The 25,523-nt window shown below is 32.9% G+C and overlaps 2 protein-coding genes across 2 annotated transcripts; both read right to left on the bottom strand.

Moving 5' to 3' along the window:
* Positions 1 to 14,185: 14,185 nt before the first annotated feature.
* LOC7485137 (uncharacterized) lies at positions 14,186 to 18,434 on the bottom strand. Its single transcript, XM_002300368.4, has 7 exons — positions 18,034 to 18,434; positions 16,930 to 17,157; positions 16,057 to 16,130; positions 15,295 to 15,454; positions 14,971 to 15,090; positions 14,757 to 14,865; positions 14,186 to 14,639 (listed from the first exon to the last, which is right to left on the bottom strand). The coding sequence occupies exons 1-7, from the start codon at positions 18,262 to 18,264 to the stop codon at positions 14,458 to 14,460; spliced, it is 1,104 nt and encodes a 367-aa protein (XP_002300404.2). The 5' UTR covers positions 18,265 to 18,434; the 3' UTR covers positions 14,186 to 14,457.
* A 216-nt stretch (positions 18,435 to 18,650) lies between these two features.
* LOC7485138 (protein SAWADEE HOMEODOMAIN HOMOLOG 2) lies at positions 18,651 to 24,966 on the bottom strand. Its single transcript, XM_052445863.1, has 9 exons — positions 24,697 to 24,966; positions 23,976 to 24,061; positions 23,838 to 23,883; positions 23,578 to 23,755; positions 21,305 to 21,380; positions 21,073 to 21,124; positions 20,342 to 20,485; positions 20,123 to 20,242; positions 18,651 to 19,264 (listed from the first exon to the last, which is right to left on the bottom strand). The coding sequence occupies exons 1-9, from the start codon at positions 24,748 to 24,750 to the stop codon at positions 18,848 to 18,850; spliced, it is 1,173 nt and encodes a 390-aa protein (XP_052301823.1). The 5' UTR covers positions 24,751 to 24,966; the 3' UTR covers positions 18,651 to 18,847.
* Between the last annotated feature and the right edge of the window lie 557 nt (positions 24,967 to 25,523).

Consider the following 25,523-nt stretch of genomic DNA (forward strand, 5'->3'; position numbering starts at 1 on the left):
CCTCATCAAATAGAACCATTTGACACAAACATTGACCATTTTGGTAGCCTAAATCGGTGTCAACAATATTTTTCTCTCTCTACCGGCAGAATTTGGCTACCTCTCTCGCTCCTCTCTCAATCAGAGACTAAAAAATAATAAAAATAAAATTTTATACCAAAATTGAATTTGAAAAAAATTGAGGTATCAAAGGCATGTAATTTGTGTTATTTTTAAAGTTAAAGGACCAAAGTGTATATTTTTCGAAACTCCTAGCACGCCACCCATGTTTGGCGACTTTTTCATTTCGATCCCTATTCTTTCAATCCCGCTATTGACTACGAAATCAGAAGTAATTTGCCTTAAATTATGATCAAATTTTCTAAAATAAAACTTTGAGGACTAAGATAAATTGTCAATAAATGAACAGTGTCATCTATGATATTTTTGTGAAGGGTGAATAGTGTCGACTGCACAATATTCACCCCACATTTTAGTTTTTAAGTTAATGCAATTAACTAGTACCACTGTGTGTAAGATGTACATAAGGCTACGGACATTAAGTGTTCCTTTTTGATAACTTAGTGTGGCAATTTTACCTTTATTGGTTACGTTGCTATGTTGATGTTTTTAGTTAAAAAACAAAAATCTACCTAGAAATGGAGTCATACTTTATTTTTTTAAAATATTAAATAAAGTTTGTGTTCAAATACAATATTATTACAAATTGAAAAAAATATAAGTGTTGTTATTTTGTTTCGCGGTAAAACTTTAGTTTGAAAAAACAATTAAAATATGTTTTCTAAATTTTTCATCCATCTAAAAAACATGTTTCTCCCTCTCTTTTTTTAGTTTAATGAATTTCTTAGGGCAAAAATGCCGAAAGACTTTTTCAAATACAATATTTTTATAAATTGGAGAAAGTTAAAGTGTTTCTTTATTTCTCCATGATAAAGCTTTAGGTTAAAAAAAAAACATTTAAAAGATGTTTTCCAAATATTTCACCCATTAGAAAACAAGTTTCTTCCTTTTTTGAGTTTAATGAATTTTTTCAGGCAAAAATACCATTAGACTTTTCAACTAATTATAAATATATACTACATATATATATTCTTATTTCTTTCAATTTTGTGCCATAACTTCTATTCTCTTTGCATCATTTTATTCCTTACTAATCATATCTCCTAGTTATGGACAGAAAAGTTTCTAGATATCTCTTAGAAGGAAAGTTATGAAAAAGAGTCTTCATTAAACTCTCCCTCGTATAAGATAAAAGGTCTTCATTAAACTCTCCCTCGTATAAGATAACGAGTCTAAGATTGACAATATTGAATTCATAAAAATAGATAACTGCCCATGTCTAGAGCTATCATAAAACTCCATAAAAAAGTTTCCTTTTTATCATGAAAATATGCTACGCACTTCTCACTTGCTATTCCTTTAATACCTTGTAAATATGATGTAATACAAAAAAAAAAAAAAAGATATGGGGCATAGTCCTACCCTCAGCCCAGACCATTGTTATTTTTAAATAGGCCTTCGATGGTTTCATAGACATAAAACATATTAAATATCTACATATTTAGTAAAAAATAAAAACCCTATGTTCTCTCTTGAAAGGAAAAAAATTTTCTTTCTTCTCTCTCTTTAACAAGATACTATATTAAAGAGTACCTACTAATAGATCTTCGAATTGACCTATACAAATTTATTTAGAGGCATAAAGCTCCTTGCTTTCTAGGAAATAAGCCTTCTATTGAGTCCAAATCATATCGGTTAATGGTTTGCATCCCATACCTAAATATGAAGATATTATTTAATTCTGACAAAAAAAAAAGACAAGGCTGTCAATGGTTCCTTATCTAGCTTAGTGGGGATTTTAGATGGTTAGATTGCATCAAAGATCTTCTAGCATTTTCATTTGGTGTTGAAGTGTTTTTTTTAAGCTAGATAATGTAATTTGTAGTGGCAACACTAAGCCATAATAGGATGGACCTTTTCCATATGTTGAGGTTCATATGATCGTCTTGAAGTGGAAGTATCTCATTCTCAATATCTAAGGTGAATCAATTCTTCTTTTTATAGAATTTCTTCTTGGTATGGACTAAAACTTTCTCCCACCATGCCTTTTAGAGCATTGCTAATTATTGACAAATGTAAATAGAGATATAATCTACATAGTCTTAGAAGTGAATATAAGAGTTTGCATATCTTGAAGATACCATTTCTGAGTTTAAAGGGGATAAGTGAGCCTTGGTTTTTATTTTATTTTCTTGGAATCTTTAGTTTTTTTACAAAGAAGATTTGGGGATTTATTGAAGAAGATAAAAAATGAGTATTAATTGAAGAATTGATTAATTAATTACATCTTAATGTTATAGTTCTTTTAATCTCAAACGTCGAGTTTAAAGCAAGAAAATGTTTTATTTTGAAATTTATTAATCGATTGGTATGTTATATAGTGAAATATGGTTGGCATTTTAGAAGAATAATGCTCAATTTTTCACATCATTCATTTATCTTAATAAAGGAATATTGAAGGGATTGTTATACAAAAAATAATATGTTTATATGTCATGTGAATAAGAACAATAGTTTTTCACTATTAATTTGCAAACAAATCAGCGAAGAAAACTTAAATAGACCATTGACTAAGTAAGAAAAGATAAAATCAATCATTGACTAAGATATCAGAATTCATACTAGTGGTCAATGATTAAGTTCTATACAGAACATAGTTTTTAATAGGTAGTAGATTTTATATATATATATATATATATATATATATATATATATATATATATATATATATATATATGCATGCTAGAAGAATGCTTATGAATAAAAAAGTATAAATTATACTAGGATTGATATTATATAGTCTTTATATGTCATAGACTATTTATATAGGATTAAAAGTTTATATCTATATGAAATTTTATCTCTATAAAATTATAAATAAAATGTAGCACCCAGAACTTTTTAATGTAATTTCTTTTTTTTTATGATAATCATGAATGTGTAAATAAGATATTATTTTATATTCCTAGCCTTCCTCACACGGAGTCACTCCCATTCATCACATATAATACAAATTTTATGTTGCATTAATATCCACCATATAAGAGACTTTCTTTCATCAAAGTAGAAAATTATTTGTTTTTAATGAAATTTCAGCAAAAGTTTCCCTGCATAGAAACTCTACATAAAATTTCATCTTGTACTAAGAATACCTATAAATACCAACAATAACCTAAACACAATAGCTTATGCAATCCATACTTACAAGTACACTCATGCATACCACTCAAAACAAAATCTTTAACTATTCCATCAAAATATAACTCCACACACGCAACATATATATATATATGAAATTCACCATACTCATTTATACAACTATCAATATCCAAGAATTAAGAAGAGACATCACCATTTTCTTGTTTATAAATTTTTATAGTGTTCTAGTTTCAATACTAGTCATAAGTCCAGATATATTACATTAAACTGCTATACAACTTCATAACTCTACAATAGTTATATAAAATGATTTGGAGAATAGTCACCAGGTTGAAACAAATAAGTTGGATGCACCTGTAACATATAATAAAGCAAATTATAAATTAATGATAGGTATATTTATTATCACTAGTATCTTTATCAAACTTTAGAAATAATCATATCATTACAATATATTTTTCGTATATAAAACTCAAACTAGTGTCCTAATTCATCTCAAATTTTTAATTTTTCCTTAACACTAGATCTCTCTCTCTCTCTCTCTCTCTCTCTCTCTCTCTCTCTCTCATATAATACCACCATAGTCTGCATCTTTCTTAGTTTAATATACTTCCTATTAGCCTTTAAAACATCATCCCGTTGTACTAGTCTTATTGATATTTGTACAAATAAGAACCTGTTAGTAACCGAACATAAAATATAATCATTTTCCATAATTCTAGTAACATTATTTACTATCATATTTGCTTTACGATTCAACACATTCATCACCACATTTTGCCTCTCGAGAGTAGTAATCAAAATAATTGCATAATCCTTTAATCAAATCGATCCACCTTTAACAACGTATATCCAACCCTTTATACATTGTAATATCAAACTATTTGATCAATAAAGAATTGTACAAGGCTCTATATAATCAATATCCCTAGGGATCCAAAATGACACAATGGTGACTAATACTACATCCTGATCTGGATGGTTCGTTTCATACTTCTATTTTAGATATTTAGATACTTGAGCAAGTACTCATTCGTATTTTCTCAACATGCTTTTATTCTTATTCACTACAACACCTTTTTCTTGATCATAATTTATTCCTTTATTCCTGACTGATATTGTATAGTCTTGATCCAATTCTATAGATACCTAAGGAAAGGGTATTTGCTTTTTCATAATTATGCAATTTAACTATCAATAGCTAATAAGTCTCATCCTACTTTGTCATAAAAATATTTTTATGTAATTCTTTTAATAAGAATTTACACTGTCATTGTCTTATAACTTGGTCAATATCGACTTTATACTATCAATTAAATTTTGGATTCATTAATCCAATTTAAAGTTCACATATCATGTTTGAATTTATTTATGAATTCATTAAACAAACAATATCCACAGCTTGGGTTTAGAAATTAGACGTATTTGTCGATCTAGACCCATCGACCTTACTTTATGTTACATGTTGACCGAGTGTTCATTATTTCATTTTAATATTTATAATTCGCACATTAGTTTGGTAATGCATTCATAACTCCTTTTCAATTCTCATAGCACATACTAGGTACATCATCAAAACTCGTTAATTTATATGAATACTCGAAACTTATACCTTAATTTAGTTCATGTTCATAAATCCCAATTCACAATCCCTAACTTATACTTTAGGACAACTATATTCAATGACCCATTTTCAATCATTATATCTCGTACTCTACTTCATCCATAAGCTTATTATTTCATCTCAATAATCATAATCGATGATCAACATTAATCATGTACTTCTTAATTTATTTTGGCAATCCAAACACAAACCTTATCTCCATTACTATCATTTATTTTTCATTTTAATATGCATAACTTATTCCTTGAGTCATACTTTAGCCCCCATGATTTTGGACAACTTATTTTCAACCCATAGTCCCTATTATTTTGGCTGACTAGTTTTCAAATTGTAGTCCCCACTATTGCAACAAACTAGTTTTTCATAATATAACCCCCGTCAGTCGACATATATTGTTATATCATAGACCTAGTTAACACGACTGACTTATTTTTTTTTATATTAACCTTTGTTCATGTGATCAACTTAAATCTTTTTCATGTTAGCCCCACTCAGGCGGCTAGCTTAATCTTTTTCATGTGATGCGTAACATATTTTGTTTACTCATTGTTTTCTCATTCAAGTATTGTACCTCGTTCACTCATCATATTCTTATATGTGTACCTCACATCAGATTCACACTCGTATACATTAATTAAGTACCCACTCATTTTCTAGTGGTGATTTCTCGTTCGTTTTTTTTCTTTGTTTTCACATTAGCTCTTTTATCATCAACATCCCATTCATTCTCTTTTATCATTTTCATATTCTTTTTTTTTTCAATAGTTTCACATTTAATATCTTTCCTTAGTATCTCATTTTATTAACATGCATTGAATCCATTTTCAATTAGTTAAATAAAAAAACTTATTTAAATGAAAAGAAGGAAGGTGACAAACACTTACTTGGTGCTTCTGTGAAGTGCACTTTTGACAAGTTGGGTCCCACCATGAGCGTTCCTTCTAGCATTTCAACGATAACAAATCAACATTTTCATTTAGTCAAACACACATATCCATTCATTTAGAATCAATTTAACCCAGGTACTTAAATACACAATTTCCTTACATATTTAGGTAAACTTAGTCCATTTCAGACATTTAAACACATACAAGATCAAATCATAATTACTCATATTTATGGTTGTTCTAGCAACCTACATTCATGTACTTTTAAGCTGTCATAAAATCCCTAATTTATTACACATTAAAGCTGTCGTAGCAACCCTTATTTTTTACTTCTTAAGGCTGTGATAATAGCTCTTATTTCCTTTTTTTTGGGCTGTTGTAATAGTCTGAACTCCTATGAATATAGGCTACAATAACAGCTCATTTTCCCACACATTAAGGCTGACACAATATCCCTTTTTCTTAACATGTTAGGGTGGCGTAACATGTAATAGCCCGACCTAACTTGCCGTATATTGTCTGTTTTGGGCCTTACCGCCCTCACGATTTTGTTCTAGGTAACGCAAGCCCACTTCTGAGCCTGACATTCCAAAACGCATACAACAGGTCAGCGACCAGCACTACTCATAAAGCCCTAGCTCTGGACGCTTGCTTCCGATGTGGGATATCACAATCCCCCACCTTAAGACGAGCCATCCTCGGCTTTGATACCAAATGTAATAGCCCGGCTCAACCTGCTGTATATTGTCCGCTTCGGCCTTTCCGCCCTCATGGTTTTGTTCTTGGTAACGCAAGCCCACTTCTGAGCCTAGCATCCCAAAACACATACAACAGGTCAGCGACCAGCACTACTCATAAAGCCCTGGCTCTGGACGTTCGCTTCCGATGTGGGATATCACATAGCAACCCTAAATTCCTATAATTTGAGCTATCATGACAACCTAATTTCCATAATTTTAAGCTATCATGACAACTTGTTATTCCATAATTTAAGGCTATCCCAACAGTCCTCATTTTACATGTTTAGGTTGTTGTGACTACCCTTGTTTTTCGCATACACATGACTGTTATAATAGCCCTTGTACGCTTCAAAAATACATACAACACACACCTAAAATCTAACCACATTCCATGTCTCCTTTACCCCCAATCCTTGCCAACATCTCTGGCTCAACAATACACATACACATACACATGTATTTAAATTTCAAACACACATCCTAAATCAAAGTAAAATTTCCAAAATTTTCTCCATCTTCACTATCATGAATTTCGACCATATTTAGCAAATCATGCCTCCAATGCCCAAACCACCCAATCTTAACATTTCAATCAAATTAAACATCTATTCATTATCATAATACAAGAACAAAAATTAAAATCCTTGAAATTTTGAATCCCCCTTCCGATTTCAACAACTACGATTTTGGACATAATAGAAAAATTCAAGACAAACCAATATACAAACTTTCAAACCAATTTCAAACATACCTAACATGTTTAAAAACATTAATTCCATACAATTTCATCAAATTCTCAAATCCCCCGAACTTCTAATTCATGGTCGACCACTACCAAACCATTTTTTTCCATAATTGGTTTTTAGTTCTTCTAATTCAACCCTAAGTCAAATTGTTCACATCATAATTTATAATAATTACACAATTTAACATTTCCCTAAAAATTCCCATAAGCCCTAACAATTCAAAAGTTTTGGGTTTTTTTAATTCTAGATGTTAATCACGTAAATTAAACATTTTCCATATTATTTTCATAATCCAAAATCACCAAGAGATAGCCAATTCAACATCTCCATACAATGAACTTAAACCGTAAAATTCAAGAATTGGGTTTTCCAATTCTTCATGTGTTTGATCCAAATTAAACCGTTATTATGCACTCTCTATAACCCAACATCAATAATAATCAACCCAATTAATATTTCAATACAAGAATATTATAAGCCCTAACTTTTTCAATTTAGATATTTTCAATCCCCAGTGCAAAAACAAGAGAAAGAGTGGGATTAATGGTAAAAAAACATCTTAACCTTATTAATTAACCCAAAATTAAGAAGCCTTCGCAACCAATTCCAAGCAATAATATTCTTCCCTTCAAATTTAACACTTTCTCTCTCTAGACAATAAACTTCCAAACCCCTCCCCCCTCCCCCCTCTATCTAATCTTTTCTAATTTATTTTGTTTTCTTGAGTAGAAAACACTTAATCATGCTCCATACCACCTAATTTAATAGAGTTAGGAGAAAAATGGAGGACAAGATAAAAATTTCAAAGTAGTAACCCAAAGCCTTTCTAACATATGCTGCTTTTCAAAACCCTTTTAAAAAAAATATAGTATTTATTTTAAAAAATAAATCCATGTTTTGTTAATATCAAAGAGGGCATGTTCCCTGAACATGGCCAGTTGACAAATGTACGAGCGCGAGAAACCAACGGATGGATCAACAGCTCCGCGGGTGTTGTGCCCCTTCTCTTCTCTTTCTACCCTTCACACAAAATACGTGGCCGTTTCCTTTACCTAAAAGACACTAGAATGGCAGTTTTGATATTAAGTTAGAAAAGGATAGGCTATTTCGAACTGGGATCACATGGGGGGGTCGATGGTGAAAAGAACAGAGAAGAATCCCAAGGTTGCACGTCACCACCGATAATTGCTCAACCCACGCGCATTACGATTACTTGCTCAAACAATCTCCTGCCACGTCCACCACCTTAGCAAGTTTAGAAAATTATCACTTAGCTAAGTTTTCTTTTTCTATTTTTAATTAAAAAAATTGGTTGAAACTCCAAACTTCTTTTGTTCGATTAATATATTTTGGGTTTTTATTTATACAAAATATTAGTATAATAACATTTTGGTGTTCTGTTTTTAAATAGATTAATGGATTAATTTTTATTTTTTAAAAAAATTATTAAAATACTTCAAAATTATTAAGCTAATAACAAACGAAACATGAAATCTAATCATATTAATATAATGAATTATAATTTTTAATTATTAACATTAGAATTAGATAGATTTCATTTAAATTAAATACATGTTAAAATATACTGCAACGATGTATAATTAAATAACTTATTGATGGAATGATGTTAGAATTTTATATATGTTTTTTTTATTTTTATTATTATTCAACAAATGAAATGAAATAGATGTAAATGCATGGGCAAATGTAATTATAAAAAGAAAAATGCAGCATTTTGAATTATTCAAAATATTCTGTCATTGGATGATGAATTAATGATCACAGCTTCTGCACGCGCATAGAAAAGCAAGTAGCGATGATCAATTCAATCAAAGAACCACAGGCCTCGTTGGCAGAGAGGCCTCTTCTGTACTCCACTCCAAAGTCCAAACACACGCAGCAGCAGCATGACGCAAAGGCTATATTTTAAAGTATTTTTTAAAATATATATTAAAAAAAATATTTTTTTAAAATATTTTTTTAATATTAGCAAATTAAAATAATTTAAAAACATTAAAAAATTCAAGGTTAAAAACTATGTTATTTAAACAAATCATAGTTACCCACTGTGATATTTGAAAGAGAAAAAAGATTAACTATGTTATTTAATAAAAAGAACACAGCTCTTATTTCAGCTGTGGTAGGTGAGAATTGCGACTTTTTACTGTGTTATTTATATATAAAAAAGTTTTTCATTTGGGTTAGTATACCAACTTTTTTTAATAAAACTGTGTTAATTTCAAGAAATAAAATAAAAATAAAATATAACTAAGCAGGCAACTCATAATTCACTGTAGCAAGACTGCTCATACCACCCATCATAATTTTAAAATTCGGTCTAGTAGATCAATCCGGGACCCGGCCGATCCGGGACTGGAACTGGACCGGGTTAAAAAAAAAACAGGAGAAGAAAAACCTGATATGACCTGGTCAAAAAATTGATTGCAATCCGTTGATTTTTGTTTTTTTACTAAAATGATGTTGTTTTGATTTAAAAAAAATTGATCCGGGCAATGCAGTTAAAATCTGGAACCCGGGTATTGAATCGGACCGGGTCTAAAAATTATGCCACCCATAATCACTCGACTCTTCCACGTGGCAGGCGCCAAGTGGGGACACAAGATTTGAAACAGTGTGGGCCATGGCTAATTTAATGAAGAGAGCCAGAGTGGCAGAGCACGCAACAAGCTATGAAACCCTAAGTTGCAAGTGGGAAATGGTAAATGACCAAAAAGAATAGGGGTAAAGGATGACTTGAAAAGCAGTGGTTTGACCAAACATATTTACACCACAAAGAGACAAAGAGAGTATTAAAAGCAGCTTGTATTTATGCTTTATTAATTGTGTTTGTGTCCCAGTTCTGAGGTAAAGCCAGCTGTGATGTTTAGTTTAGTACTGATCAATAAAGAAAAAGTGAGTTTTTTGGATTGATTATTTATTTATTTATTTATTTATATATATAATCTTCACGGACTTTCCTAGCTTGCTATCCTTGAAACTTCTTTGATCCAGTAGAACATTCCATTGCTTGAGTTGATTCTTGAGTGTCTGTTGATTTAAAGATTAAAAAAAAATAAAAATTATTTAGAGAACGAAAGAAAGCTGATATTATGGATGTGTTTTATAGTAGCATGCTTTATTTGATTGACAATTGAAAGGATGATGTCTATGCCATGTCATGAGGAAGTTTTTAAAATATAATTTTATTTAATTTTGTGATAATTAAAATAATTTTTTTATAAGAAAAACACAATGATTAGGGAGGAAAAAGGTATTTTGTTATGTAGTTTTTTTTTTTCTTATTAATGTATTGTTTTTTGAAAAAAAACATGTCTTTTTTGTTTTTTGAAAAAAAAATAAAGATAATTAAAATATATTTTCATAATAATTTTAATGACTTGAATTAAGGAAAAAAAAGGTATCTCTTAAATCTAAACAACATTTCCTTATTTATGTATTTATTTTTTGTTTTGATGGAAACTTTTTTATCTGAAACATTTTTTATCAAATACAAACTTATCTTGATCTGAAAAAAATTTCAATAAACAAATCATGACTTGATAATTTTTATGCAATTATATAAAATAATAAAAGAATAATTGATATAAGAAAATCATGTAAAGAATTTACAATAAAAAAATAACAAAATATATATTTTATTCTTATTGAATACTCATGAGAAATCTGGCATACACTACACTATGTTTTAATTATTATTCTTTTCATATTAGGTACATATATAACTAGATAACTGGCTTGCGTTAAGTTATGAGTTAGACCAAAACTTTTTTAACGTAAAAAAAAGAAGTTCAAGCCGTGGAAAATCCATAAATTCTTTAGCAATGTCATTAAACTCGACTTTAGTAGGTCAACCATAAAGCCTTCAAATCCGACTCCTCACCTAATCCAAGTTTCAAATTAAATAGTTTAGGAGTTGTCCCAACGTGACCCGATCAATTTTATGGATTTAGAAGCAACCTAGACAATCGGCAAAAAGGTGGTTTGGCTTTACAAAAGATTTTAAGATCACTTTCTTTTTTAATATTGAAATAACAACATAATGGTTGACTTAAGGTTTGTGACTCAATCCATCAAACTCAAAACTCAGGTCATGAGCTTCATTAGGTTTAATGATTTTATATTTTAAATAACTCTTTATTTAATTATATGATAATAAAATAAATGCTCATAAAATCGAGCACTAACCCAACAATGAGATGTTTGTTTGAGATCGTAATAACCTTATAAAAAATAAACTAAAACAAATTATGAAGTTAAATTCTTAATCAATCCAAGTTAACCATTCAAACTTGCATTCTGAGTATAGACTCCACTAGGTTTAATAACTTTGTATTTTTCAAAATTATTTTTTATTTAATTATAAAAATTAGACACTTTCAAAATCAAGCTCCAACCAAATATCGGGATGATTGTTTGAAACCGTAATAAACCTACAAAAAAACCAAAATAAATTATAAAATTCAATTTAAAATCAACCAAAAATCGAAAGATAAAATTTTAAAAAAATCAATAAAAATCTAAATTATAAATTTTTAAAAAATCAATAAAAAAAACCCACACACATGGGCTTGGGTAGCCTAATTTGCCCAAGCCTTTTAAAAAAACCCAGATGGGGCGAGTATGGGTGTACTTGGGTGTTAGGGCCTTCTTTTATTATTATTTTTATTTTTTAAGAATTGGATGATGTGTCGTACACCTTTTAGTTTTTTGAAAAATATATAATAAATAACACGTCGCTTATTGTTCTAGATTTTAGCTAGCGCATGTAGTTGAAAAGTCGAGCTTTCGACTTATAGATCTAGAAAACTCATTTTCACTCGTTTTTCAATTGTGAACACCTAAGGAACACCTTGTGACCTCAATAAAACCATTTTTTTGTTCTTGAATTAGCATTTAGTTGATTAAATAAGCCGAAATCCAACTTGAATCTAATACTATGTTTTTTTTGACAAGATAAGAAAAAAAAACATAAATAAAATTCTCTTCATCAAATGAAACTCGTCAACACCAATAATAACTAGTTTCATCATAGAAAAATGGTCTTAGGCTTAATGGAATTTAAGTTTATTGACACAAGTTATACTTATCCTATTTATGCTATATTTAGGCCTAAACTGAACAAGAGAAAATAAAATTCCTATACTAATAAGATAAAAAAAAGAGCAAGGAAAATAAAATTTCAAAAGTAAATAAGAAAAAAAAAAAAAGGATGAAACGCTCTAGCATCAATTTCCTATTTTCGCTGCTGCTCATAGAAGTTCTGGTTGATTTCGTTAATGTTCGAACATGAAGAAGTCTCACTGCTAGATATGGCATTTCTTAATTGTGTTGTTACTATAAACAGTGAAGTACTTTATAGTTAATTCTGGTCATATTTCATATTTGTTTAGTTATTAAGAAGCATAAACATCCCTGAAGCCAAATTATTGATAAATCAGAGGCACTTTAGTGACAATCTGAAGGAAATGGCTTCCATGTGAGACTTGTACAGAAAAAGACAGAACGAGGAAGAGGAACAAAAAAATACTTGGATTCTAGGCTATTAGAACACCCGTTCATGATCACTTGCTATATGCAAATTGGACTTTACTCACCTCTCTTGACTTGTGAGATATGGTGGAGATAACATTTGAAGAAACTCAAAATATGGACAATCAATCTATAGCAAAACTCAAAGATTTGAAAGCAGAGAAGAGTAGAGATGCTGAAGCCCTTTAGCTTGATTCAAAGAGAAGTTGTTAATCTTATATTTCCGAGGATCATGAGATACAAATGCAATGCAATCACGGAAGACTTTGCAAAAAGAATATGAAGGTGACATGGTAAGGGCTCTCAACTTACAAAATCTTAGAAAATATAAAAATAGAGAAAAACGAAGTAGTTGATGAGTTTTCTAATAGGATTATTAAGGTTTTGAATCAAATAAACAGTTGCGGTGAGGAATTAATGATAAAAGAGTTGTAGAGAAAATGTTGATTGGCCTTTCAAAAAAAAAAAAATGTAGAAGAAATAAAAGATTTGTCTGGTTTGAATGTTCAATAGTTCGATGGCTTCTCTAAAGTCTATGAGAAGAGGTCAGTGAAGACTGCTTTTCAATCAACGCTTATTTTTGGCAAACAAAGCCAAGAGAAGGGATATACAAGTGATGAGAGGAGGTGTTAAATCCTGTAGAAGAGGAGGATATAGTAGAGGAAGAGGAAGAAATCAAAGGGGAAGAGGAAGAAGTGATTTTGATAGAATTGAAAAGCTCACAGACGTCTCTCTTCTTCAAACGTCACAACTAAGTTTTGCACTTGAAAAAAGCTTGAAACTGAATCCTATAGACTTTACAGGGTCTTGCAAAGAGCCTATATGCTTCAACTACCTGAAAGGGCCTCTATCCATCTTGTATTTCATGTATCACTGCTTAAAGGGAAGATAGGGAACAATGTTGTAACAGCCTCGATAATGCCATTAACAGATGAAGGTGAAGGTGGAAGAGTCAAGCTGTTCTGGAAATGAAGTTAATGAAAAAGGGGAAGCGAGAAATCTACTGCACTTGATGCCTCCAAGGGCTAAACTAAACTAAACATTGATCATCAAATCTCTATAACTATTTTCTGCAAGTCGTTTAAATTTCCAAATAGTATGATAGTTTATGCCTCTTGTCTTACTGAATCAGTCACAACGCACCAGTTACCATTTTTATCAGGCCCTGAAGCAGATGGAAGCTGTTTTACTAAAAAAAAACAAAGTAGAGCTTCCGAAGCTTAAACTACAAGCAATCTAGCAACTTTCCAGTAGGAGAAGCAGCTTTGATCTTGCAAAATCATGGCATTCCCAAGTATCTCCAGCTGATTCGATTGAGACATGAACCTCAATTACTGCTAACCTGGTAATATATATTTTTATTAGCTATCACCTCAAATTGAGTTTTCATTTTTTGCCACAAATAGTCGATGAACCCTGTTAGATAGAAGTCCAGTGCACTACCCCTCTTCTATATTTATTTCAAACTCGTATTGTTGCAAAATGAAGGACAAAAAAAGAACGTACTCGAAAACTTTTACAGATTGCCAACTGGATACTTCCATCTATACAATACTGCCCGATTGCTTATTGCACATAGCAAGATCAACTACCCAAATACAACGAGGGAAAAAATAAAAAAACAAATAACAGAAAAGAGAGGCTATAAATCCTGTCATTGATATTGTTTGTATGATTTTGTTGAATCTAATTCAATCAAGTTCCAGCACCACTTTACCAGGGATTTTCTTCTTGTCTTTAGCCTCATGAGCCTCTCTTGCTTGTGTGATGGGAAATGTTTTCTCCACCGGTATTTTCATTTTTCCAGCTTCAGATAGCCGGTGGATCTCATCCAAACCATCTGAATCAGCTCTCATGTAAGTCCACCAATATTCTGAAAATGTGGATACTGGTTCGGTAAATTTACACGTTTAACAGAGAGGTATAACATTGTGGAAGATAATATTTGTCGTCTACCAACTAATCTCCTGAGAAGATGACATTTTTTTACCTATTCCATGTGAGTATCGGTATTGAATCTGTTTTTTCAGTAAAATAGCTGTAGCCATAGGAAGCCCAGCAACCAGTCCATACCTATCAGTCAAGGATGCTGCCTCGCCCTGAAACACAGGAGATAAGATCCTAGAATGTTATTGTCAAAGAATTTAGGAAAGTAGCTTCTGATTTCTCCTCTGAAGATATCCAATAACAAGCTTCCATATTACCTGAAGCGTCATATAGTGTCCACCTCTCTTCAAAAACTTGATGCCGATTCTTTCTGTTTCTGGTACACCAATGGTGTCCAAGACAGCATCAAACTTCCCCTTAATTGCTAGTTCAATGTCCTGCACATCAAACATGCTAGCTCACTGATGAAAACATTACTATGGGTCTCTCAACTCTATAATATGTACAAGAAAGAAAATCAGCATGATTCAGCTGGAAACATAATTAATTACCCATGTAATTAACTAAATTAAAAATAGGGTTGACATATGTATTTCATTTTAATTAGCTGGTGGTATGGGGTGAAAATAATATATCATTACCTCAGCAGTATAATCAACAGCCTGCTCAGCACCTGCTTCCAGCACTCGATCTATGCTTTGACCACCACAAGTAGTTGTAACATGACACCTTGCAGCTGCTGCTAGCTGAATTGCAGCCAAACCTACTGCTCCACCACCACCCACTACTAAAATCCTTTGCCTGTGAAATAATTACATTGAAGTTGCTAAAGAAGTCATACATATTAGCAATTTACTAAAAATACAGTAGCTTTCACATTGGATTTCATTTTTTTTTTTCAACAAAAAAAGCTTTAAGAATTGATTATTTGAAAATCAAATATTCAAACATCATATATACAGCCATCTACAGGTTGATTGCATGGACAGTCTCTCAACAAGTGGCTGATTTTGAAATGACTTAACTACAAAACCATTTAAGATGGCCTTTTAAATCTTAATGTGTGCTCACCATTAAATTTGTCAACTTTTGCTCATGGGGCATGAAACAACAGATGACAAGTGTCACTACTTTGCTGATGATGTCAAGAAAAGTCTGAACTCGAGAGAAAGGCCGTGTTAAAATTGTGAGAAAAGTTGGGGTACCACATTATAAGGTTTGATACTCGATAGAACAATTTAAATTTAGACAGAAATCAGGGACCGACACTAAAATTAACCCAAAGACTATTTCAAAAGCAAGAAAAAAAAATGTCAAACTCTCATGAAAAGATGATATAAAAAAACAAAATAAAAAACAATAAACTGATCCTTATGAAGTTCATTTAAACAGTATATCCTTACCCCTCAGTTATCCTAGCAGTGCTTTTTAGAGCACGCCATGCAGTTAGCGCAGCAAAAGGAATGGCACTTGCTTCCTGCAGGAGAACACAAAAATTTAAGCAAAATCTACATTTTAAAAAATAAATAAATAACAGATGACAATTTTTGGTTGTATCTATCAGCAAATATGTGTGCAAGCACACACAGACAGGCATAAATACAGATATGTTAAAGAATAGGCAGTGATCAAATTGTTGATCCCGATACCCCAACTAATGACTTCTATATATATTATACATCTGTACTCATAAATCTCTACTTAAACATATATCTCAATACATTTTAGAGCATGTGATGGAGAATAAATGCAAGGTTTGCATTATAATTATATCATAGAAAAGTTAGAAACTATGTTTCTTTCTCTCCCTCATCTCTTTCCCTGTTTTACTCATCTCCCTAATTCCTTTCTATTATTCTGCTTTCCCTCTCTTCTGTCTTCTGTTCTACATCAGCATGTGCATGGTGCAAGCTCATGTGTGTATGAATGCTCGTAAGCTTGGTTGTTTAAGACTCTTGGCAATGCTCAAAGTGATCTAGAATTAAATCCTAGTCACATATAGGACTAAAAAGATTAAATGTGGAGAAAAGCTACCCTTAATGTAGCCCAAAATTTGATGGACCTCCCAAAAAATAAAAATACACACCCGTGTGTGAATGCATGTTTGTACAAATATTATGTTTGGCTAAAACAACATGTGGATCACAAATCATGCTCAATTATGCATTGGGAGTCACAAATCACTCAGCAGTTGCCAGACATTTTGTGCCAACCAGAAATGCAAAAAGAAAAGACATAATTCTATGCCTAAAAATACCCAATTATGAAGCACCTACCACATGCGTAAGTGATGGTGGTTTTGGAGCAAGTTCATCTTCCGACAGAACTGCATAGTCAGTATAAGTACCCCTCACAGCAGTTGGATGTAACGCACCAAAAACTTCTTCTCCAACACTGAATGACCGCACAGAATTTCCAACAGCTGCAACTTCACCGCTAATATCACGACCCAAAATGAGAGGTAGAAGTGGTTCAAATATGGAACGGCCATAACCTGATCGCATCTGAAAGCATTAACATTTTTAAACATTCAATACCCATCATTCTTCTGCATGTCCAAACATATTTACGCATTTCACGGATATAAGATATGTGTTGAGCATGTACAAGCATAGGGTTTTAACCTGTATGGGAGTGCAGATATTTAGTAAATTAGTTTGAAAATGAATACTTGGTATCTTTCACTCTTGGATGGTATTTTCTGATGCTACATGGAATCCACTTAATCCATCATCTTAAGATCCACCATACAAGTCCGAATAAAGTTCTCCTAAATGAACTCAATCCCGTAGCTTGTGTTTCCGATCACAGCAGCCTTTCACTATGCAACTGCTGCGTTTATTACAGAGCAGCTGATGAAATGACTCGAGGGCTCACATTTTCCTTATGACGTGGATTGAAAGATCCATGAGACTAAATGCTTGGACCATTTGTTTCTTTAATCCTATTTAATAGAGTATTTCCTTAAGGATTCAATACACATAAGAAGAGGATCTTGATTATTCTCTAGAAAACATCTATGATCTATTGAAATATCGACAGGAGATATATTATCTTTGATAACTTGGAAACTTAATACCAAAGAGTTTGCAACAAATGCTATAATTAGTTATTATTTGACCTAATTAAGTTAAGAACATCACCAAGTTTTTATCCATCAGAAACCAAAAAAGAATCCCACATTACATAACAAGGAGTTTACCAAACATCAATCTCCACCATCTATGATCATATTCAGTGAAATTACAGGGAACCCCAATATTTCTTGTATGATTATTTGAATTTCTCCGCACAAAGAAGTCCCAAATATCCAAATCTCTCCATCTTTCCAATGGGCTTTAAATTAAAGAAAGAAAGAAACAGCTAAAACAATAACTCACTCTAGTATCAAGTGGATTGATTGAAACAGCTCGTGCTCGAACTAGGACCTCGTTGGGTTTGAGCTGGGGGACCTCAACATCAGACCGAAGCTGTAGCATCTCGGGTCCACCGAACCGGGGGAGAACAACAGCCCTGCAACTGGTGGCAATGAATCTAACAAAACCAGACTTGAAGAATTCATAGTCACAAGTCTTGAAGGTGTGGCTTCTTCTTGACAAGACTCTTTGCATTTTCTTGGTTCTAGCGCATCAGTTCAGATTCAAGGAGGCGTGAGCTAGCGGAAAGGAATGGAATGGAATGGAATATATAGGGTAGGAGAGAGACTGTGCCTGAGCTAGAGCCAGGGTCAGGGACGTGGCTCTGTTTGCATCCGCAGACTGCATTTTGATCAGCTCTCTCGACAACTCTCGCTTGCTTTTGTTTTCAATTTTTGGGCCCTAACCGAAACCTGCCTTCCTCCTTTGTTGGGTTGGACCTTTATGCATGCTGCTGCTGGCATGGCAACCCAATTTGTCATTTTCATTAGAAATTTTAATTGCTCGGGAAGACGCTTTTTTAACCAAAAGAGAGTAAGGTTAATTACTCGAGGCAAAGAGCAAATGGAACTCGAGAGTACTTGGTGAAAGAAAAGATGTATACTTGTTAATAAAGGCCCAAGAAGTTCATAAAATTAGACTCAGATTCCTAATATTTGGTTGCGATTCTTGTACATGGACTTTACTGTATCATTACTAGTGGATCATGTCCCCTCTCCAATTGTGGGGAAAGGTAGCTGCTCATCATGAAACAGAGCAGCTATCAAGGTACATCAAACTACAATTTAATTCCCTGCATGTTCTCTCCAGAGCCACCAGGGCCGCTACTCGTAGCCATTCCACTCGCCAACACAGCAGCGGTAGCCGTAACGCTGGGAAACACAGCAGTGGAGATGAAACTAGGATTTCCAGAATCGACAGCACTGAGGGTTGCAGCCTCTTTTGGCTCCGCAATTATTGTTTTGGCAGGTTGAGAAACATTGGCTTGGGAAACCGGAGCTGCTACACCTGTGTTATGTTGCTGCTGCAGCATTGTTTCTGTGGCAGAAGCAGCAACCCTCAGGGTACTTGCTATGGAGGGATCTACACTAGTTTTCTGCTGGTCAGTAGCTGCTGAGTCATTTGCAGCATGAAGTTGTAGCAGCCTATAATCAGTTTCAGGCCTCCGACAAATCTTCCTTAGTGGCACAATTTCCTGAGGAACACAAGATTGAAAACGAGATTAACATCATGGAATCCAAAGAGCAGCTGGGTAATGAACTCAATTGCGCAAAACAAAGTAACTCAGTTGTATCTTCAGCATTGCTCCAAGAGAGAGATGCAGATACATGCATGTGATAAATATGCTCATGAGTAAGACAAATCACGCTCTAAATCAAACTACATTTATATCAAAGATGTTGAAAACATTCATGCCTTCTTCATTGAAATTAACAATGGCAAAAAATAAATCTGTAAATCATGATATTACTCACCTTAAACGAGCCGTAATCAAGAGGAAATTTCAATTTGCACACTCAAAAGAAAAAACTGCATTTCTTGCACAAATGCCAGAAGAGTACGCAAAAAGAGACTTACAATTTACATGATTCCATGAGTAGCAAACATATACTCAAAACTTGAGTTTCTGTAATGAAATTGATTTCAACGAGATAATTAAAGAGGAACTTTAGCCAACACTGTTTTTCCCAGCACGAGAATAGGCAAAATCTGTTCCTCTGACTTTAGCTTATGTGAGATCAAGCACATGCATCGATCTACTTTTAACAGTTAAAACCTGCTGTTACGCTTTTCTTATCTTGAGGAAGTCTATCGAGTAGAGGGATTAAAAAATAAAGAATGGTAATTTAACATCTTCCACTTGAATACTGAGAAACAGAAGAAAAGGAGTTCTATATTTGGATGAAAATGGTCCTATTTATTACCCAAAAGATGAACAAAACAATTTTGTACAACACGGGTTATATATTGAAATGGGCTTTCCATTGGGCTTTGTACATCAGAAACAGGAAAGATGCATTTCAAAATTGAAAAGAAAGAAACATAAATATACCTCAGACTGGTCATGATCATAACGCACCAAAAACCTACAACGGCAACCTCTTACATCATGTCTTCGTCTTTGTGCATCAAGAACATGAGCATCAAAATACAGAGCCTGATCTTTGCCTTCCTGAGAATTTGAGAGCATTTTAGAAAGATGCTCCTAATAGTTTCACCAAAGAATGGTTTAATTGATCATTTGTTTTCATTCACAAGTAGATGCTCCCACCTGAAAACAGAGTATGAGATCTCCAGGAAGAACAGCAACACATTCCGATGCTTCGCAAGGGAGAGAACGCTGCCTGACATGCTTGCAAACATTAAGCCACTCATCTTCATCAGGTCCAAAACCAGCAAACCGAACCAATACTTCCTGAAATGGCCAGAAATAGTAGAACATGATGTTAGCGAAAGAAGGTTGGCAAAGCAACACAAAAAAAAAGGCACAATTGTTCCCATGTGGCAAACAGCTAAGAAAACTCAATGTTGACAAAATATTGAGCAAAGTTATTGGTAATTATTGAATTCTCTTAAGGAATAGGGTCATAAGAACCAGAGTCACCAATCCCAACATAAAGTTCATGGGCAATCAACTCAAATATTAGCTTTGGCAAAAATTTGAATGTGATTATTCCTTCTAGGCCCTAGTGACAAGATGGAAAACTCAGTCCCTATGCCATGAAATCAAATCTTTTAACACAATGAACAATTTAGTAATGGAATACAGATATTGGTTCACATATACTTAGCTCTGAACAATCTCACGGAATTTTATTCAGAGAACAAAAATGGAAGATAAGTTATTTAGTTGATGATAAAAGGATGCAATTGATGCATGGATGAGAAAGGTGAATGAAAATTACAGAAGCATTAAACTCAGCATGCAACTAAAATATATCCCAAGTAGTTTATGTTAATCATTGCATTACTACATGCAGTACGAATGAGTTGATATATTACCGGATCCCCCTTGTCCAAGTATCTATGGGATTGGAAGGTTCCTACATCATACCTGGCAAAGAAGGTAACAAAATAGAATTGAATCAAGTAATCCCTAAACCAAGTAAGGAAAAAATTGAATCAAGTAATCCCTAAACCAAGTAAGGAAAAAATTAAGTATCAAATAGAACAGGAAGAAGCATTAAAATCTCAACCACTTGAATCCTCAACTGGAAAAGCATTAAATTCTCACCATGCACCATCTCTACCAGATTTGGCTTCAAATTCCATATAAGAGTTTTCTGAAGTTGCCCTTCTGGCACCAGCAGCTGTTAAAAAATGAGGGCCAAATAAATCTACAAACTGGATGTAGGCATTTAAAAAAAATGATTTCTGCAATATCTAGAGGTGTTAACAACAAGTTGCATAGTTTCTTCAGCTTTAATATGGAGATGATGTTTAATGATGTTTCTTAATGACTAATCAGGACAGTCAAGGAACATTTAAATCACCAGTTTGGGAAACTTTGCCAACCAAGCAGGTATCAGGAGATGCAAGGAAACAAAATTGATTACATGAGAAATGATTATGACACAGTACTTAATTTTTAACATTTTTGTTTTTCTAGAACAGGTCAAGAAAAGAAGGATGAAGCTTTTAACAGGTAAGATGCAATTATGTCCACCAGTGAAAAAGAGAAAGGAGTTTATCCTACTTAGTTTTTCAGTAGCAACTATGCAATTATTTTCCTCACTAAACTGTACTGCATAAACTCCATTTTCTGTTTCTTTTTGGTACCTTAAGCAAACACTTCATAAGGTAATGCAAAATGCCAAAAACTAACCAAAAGTGTGACCATATGATACAACCTCCTCCCCTAAACATATCCTCAACCACCTAAATCCCCCCTCATGACTAAAGGCCATCTTAAACTAGAAGTATATGATGATTTCACACTGCATCATAGAATTCTATAGAAAAATGCCCATTATTAAAAACAAAATGGAAATTACCTAACTAATTTTTCTTTTTTAATCTAGATTGGGAACATTTTCAAAGAGCAGTCCTTTCTTCTCTTCATTTTCATACCTACAGACACTTCTAGCAGCTGAAAGAGGAATTGGGAAATGAAGAAGACAGAAGATACGAGAAGAAATTGAGAGACATGAAAGAAGAGAACAAAAATCATGTGTGAAAAGGGACATCTCAGAACAGCACAGACAAGGAAGAAATTAGAGAATTATAAGTTCCAAACTTGAGCATGAGAAATTATCCCCAAGAGAATGCTATAAAACATTTTGATGACTGGAGATGACCCAAATTTACCCAATTTTCAGGAAAAGAGCCATGCATTCACACAGCTAATTCTTCTGAAGCTCCATCACTTTAATTCAACAATGATTTTGAAATCGGGAGAATTTCAAAGGGATGTAAACTTTGAAGCCTGAATGTGGCTTACGCTACACAGATCAGATTATAAGCAATCTAAGCATGACTCTACACATACAGCACAGTACCATTTCAAGTTCATCTGGAAAATATAAAATGGCATTTGATTAGTTTGAATTTTATTTTTCCAAGTTTTGGTTTTGGCAGAAATATTTGTATAATAAAAAATAAAGGGGTTTCATTGAAGAGTTCCGATGACTTGTGTCTTGAGCTTTGATTAAAGGTACCCCCCTCCCCCTCCCTCTCCCCTATATTTTTGAGAAATGAGGTACTTCCACATCAGATTGTGAATATGTCAGAATAGATGATACAGGGCTGTTGGACTTGGAGTTCTGTTGCTAGTTTGTTGATTGTCTTCATGTTGTGTGGAGATTTATGCACTATTTGGGGTCATGTGTGCCCATGAATTGGAAAATATCATCAGTTAATAATGCTTGAGATTAGAGAGGTCCTTAGCTTACAACTAAGAAAAGATAGCAAGTGAACTGTGGTCACGTGTGTCAGATGGTAAGTCTGCTGTTAAATGATTTTTATGATTTTGGAATCTTCTACTTGAGACCTTGCAGAAGATGGTTGTCGTTCCTTTCATACAAGAGAGCATTAAACAAACATCAAGGCATTATACCAAACAAAGAGTAAACAAAGACATGTTGGAGGGACAACAGGATGGATGAATAAGCAATCATTTCCATTGATGAACAAGCTATAGGAAGACCCTGCTTTCAGCTTGAGCAACATGGAGCATGGGAAAGAACCTAAAAACAGCAATGAGTAAAACCATTTCCCGCAGATACAATCAAAATGTTTGTAAATAGACTAAAAAACATTTACACAAGCACATGGGGTGTGTGTGCGTGCCAGACCATACGCTTGGATGTGATTCTTAATCGTATACAATACCCATCAACAGTGAAACCAAACACAGCAACGCTAAAATTTTAGTAATTTAAGAGACTACTTAATCAAACCAGGTGACATCTTGAATTCAAAGTTGAAAAGTGCCAAAGAAATGACCTAATAGGTAAGCAAAAATGCTAAAAAAGGAAAAAGTCCTCAACACTTTGGAATTCATTCTACCTGAAGAAGCAGATGTAGTGGCTGGCACAGCATCAGGTATAGGAGCAGCTGCTTGTTGAGGCACACTCCTCGCAGCAGCTGAATCATCGCGAGGCATAGGTGTTATATTTAACTTCATTGGGGCCTTATTTGATTTTGCCCTTATTGCATACCGTCTATTTTGGAACCAATTCCAAACCTATAAATAGTATTCCAATTAAGATATGAGTGTTGAAATAATCCTAATCATGCATGAAAGAAATGCACTCAAGGTGTCTTACTTGTTTCATTTGCACTTGAATCTTCCCTTTTCGCTCTGAAGACTCACTACAAAGAGAGATGAACACCTCACAATTTTAATCCCCGCACTATAACGAGAAGTTTAAATATCATAAGTTCTTGGAAGAAAACACACTCACCTGAACTTCTCTGCAAGAGATACAAGAACCTCACGAGCTGGCATCATGTTATGGTGTTCTTGCAAAATAGCGTCCATCTCCGTGACCTTGAAAAGTGGGTACAGAACAAAACATTACTCAAAATACCATAAAAGGAAAAGGTTTTATACGTTCAATTCATCTGCTAAAAGGAATAAAAAAAAAAAAGCCCGGGGAACGTGGGGATTAGTCTGTCTTCTTTGCAGCCTAGAATATCCATCTGAAGCCTAGAGTTCCAAAACATGATCAATCCCAATGCAACACACACTTGGATCAGTAAAATAGTATCCCAAGATTTTAATTCAGTAGACAAAAAAAATTTGAATGACATCAAAATGTAAGCTCTTATCAATTTATGCGACATGCTTTGATTGTTTATATAGAACGAAAGAGAACCTCAACCTCCCCAAATCCGCAAAAATTTTACTTGAAAAAAAAGAAGTCCAGACATGTGAAAAATTAGATTAAATATAATTAGTTAAAATTAAACACTAATGGCATTAGATAACAGTACAGAACAACACAACATCATATATTGTAAAAAAACATAAAAAATCAAGGCACTAATTGAAACCCAGAAAAATCAAGCACATAAATCCAGAGATAAAACCAGCCCACTTTGTATTTCCAACTTTAAATACAACCCACATCAAGAAATAAAACAAAAGAAAAAATATTGACAATGACAGAAAAGATAGCATACCTCATACTGCATGAAGCGAAAGGAAGGACCGCCATTACTGGGAGGACGACCCATCACTTCTACTACTCTCTTCTTTTGCAACTAACAATTCATTTTCGAATCAGACACGCGCTCTTTTAACAATCAAACTCTGTTTGTTACGGTTAATGTTTGTTTTTTTTCTTTTAAGGAAAAAAATAAAACAAGGGAAACTAAGAGGACAGAATCCTTCAAAAAAAAAAAAACAACAACAAAGAAAGAAAGAAAAGCTGAGGCCACCTCATGTGTGCGAGAGAGAGGTGGCATGTTTGGATTTGGCTTTAACGTAGCTTACTTTTAAATTATTTTTTATTTTTAAAAATATTAAAATAATATTTTTAATTTTTAATTTTTTTTTAATATTAAAAAAATTAAAAAATAATAATTTTAAATTAAAAAATTAAAAATGTAGTTGGAACACAATGCTATATAGAGCCAAAAATAGATTATTATAAACAAAAAAATCAGTCTTATCTTGTAAACAATGAATGTTTTTTTTTTAATGTGTTTTAATTAAAAATATATATTTTTTAATATTAATACTTTAAAATTATATAAAAAAATACCTAAAATATTAAATTAATACTTTTGCAAACAACAAAAAACTTTAAAAATAAATTTAACGGGATTATCAAACACACTCTTGAATTCTTCCACCTAACTGATAATCAATTTGTAATATTTTCTAATATATTAAATTACATTATTAAACACACTCTTAACATGCTAGCAAATGTTATCAGATTTGGTCAGATTTTTTTTTTTAATTCGGATGTTAATTTGAGCAAGAGACACATCGGTTGATTTAA

This window comes from Populus trichocarpa, chromosome 1, assembly GCF_000002775.5.
Source record: "Populus trichocarpa isolate Nisqually-1 chromosome 1, P.trichocarpa_v4.1, whole genome shotgun sequence".
NCBI lineage: Eukaryota > Viridiplantae > Streptophyta > Magnoliopsida > Malpighiales > Salicaceae > Populus > Populus trichocarpa.

What these genes read in the sequence shown, in the direction of transcription:
- LOC7485138 (XM_052445863.1), bottom strand. Translation starts at nt 24,750, where the DNA reads ATGGGTCGTCCTCCCAGTAATGGCGGTCCTTCCTTTCGCTTCATGCAG. An exon ending in TTCAAGTGCAAATGAAACAA is followed by an intron (nt 23,756 to 23,837) that starts GTAAGACACCTT and finishes TACTATTTATAG; the next exon opens with GTTTGGAATTGGTTCCAAAA. An exon ending in ATGATCATGACCAGTCTGAG is followed by an intron (nt 19,265 to 20,122) that starts GTATATTTATGT and finishes TGTGTTCCTCAG; the next exon opens with GAAATTGTGCCACTAAGGAA.
- LOC7485137 (XM_002300368.4), bottom strand. Translation starts at nt 18,264, where the DNA reads ATGCAAAGAGTCTTGTCAAGAAGAAGCCACACCTTCAAGACTTGTGAC. An exon ending in CACCATCACTTACGCATGTG is followed by an intron (nt 16,131 to 16,929) that starts GTAGGTGCTTCA and finishes GTTCTCCTGCAG; the next exon opens with GAAGCAAGTGCCATTCCTTT. An exon ending in CCGATACTCACATGGAATAG is followed by an intron (nt 14,640 to 14,756) that starts GTAAAAAAATGT and finishes CCACATTTTCAG; the next exon opens with AATATTGGTGGACTTACATG.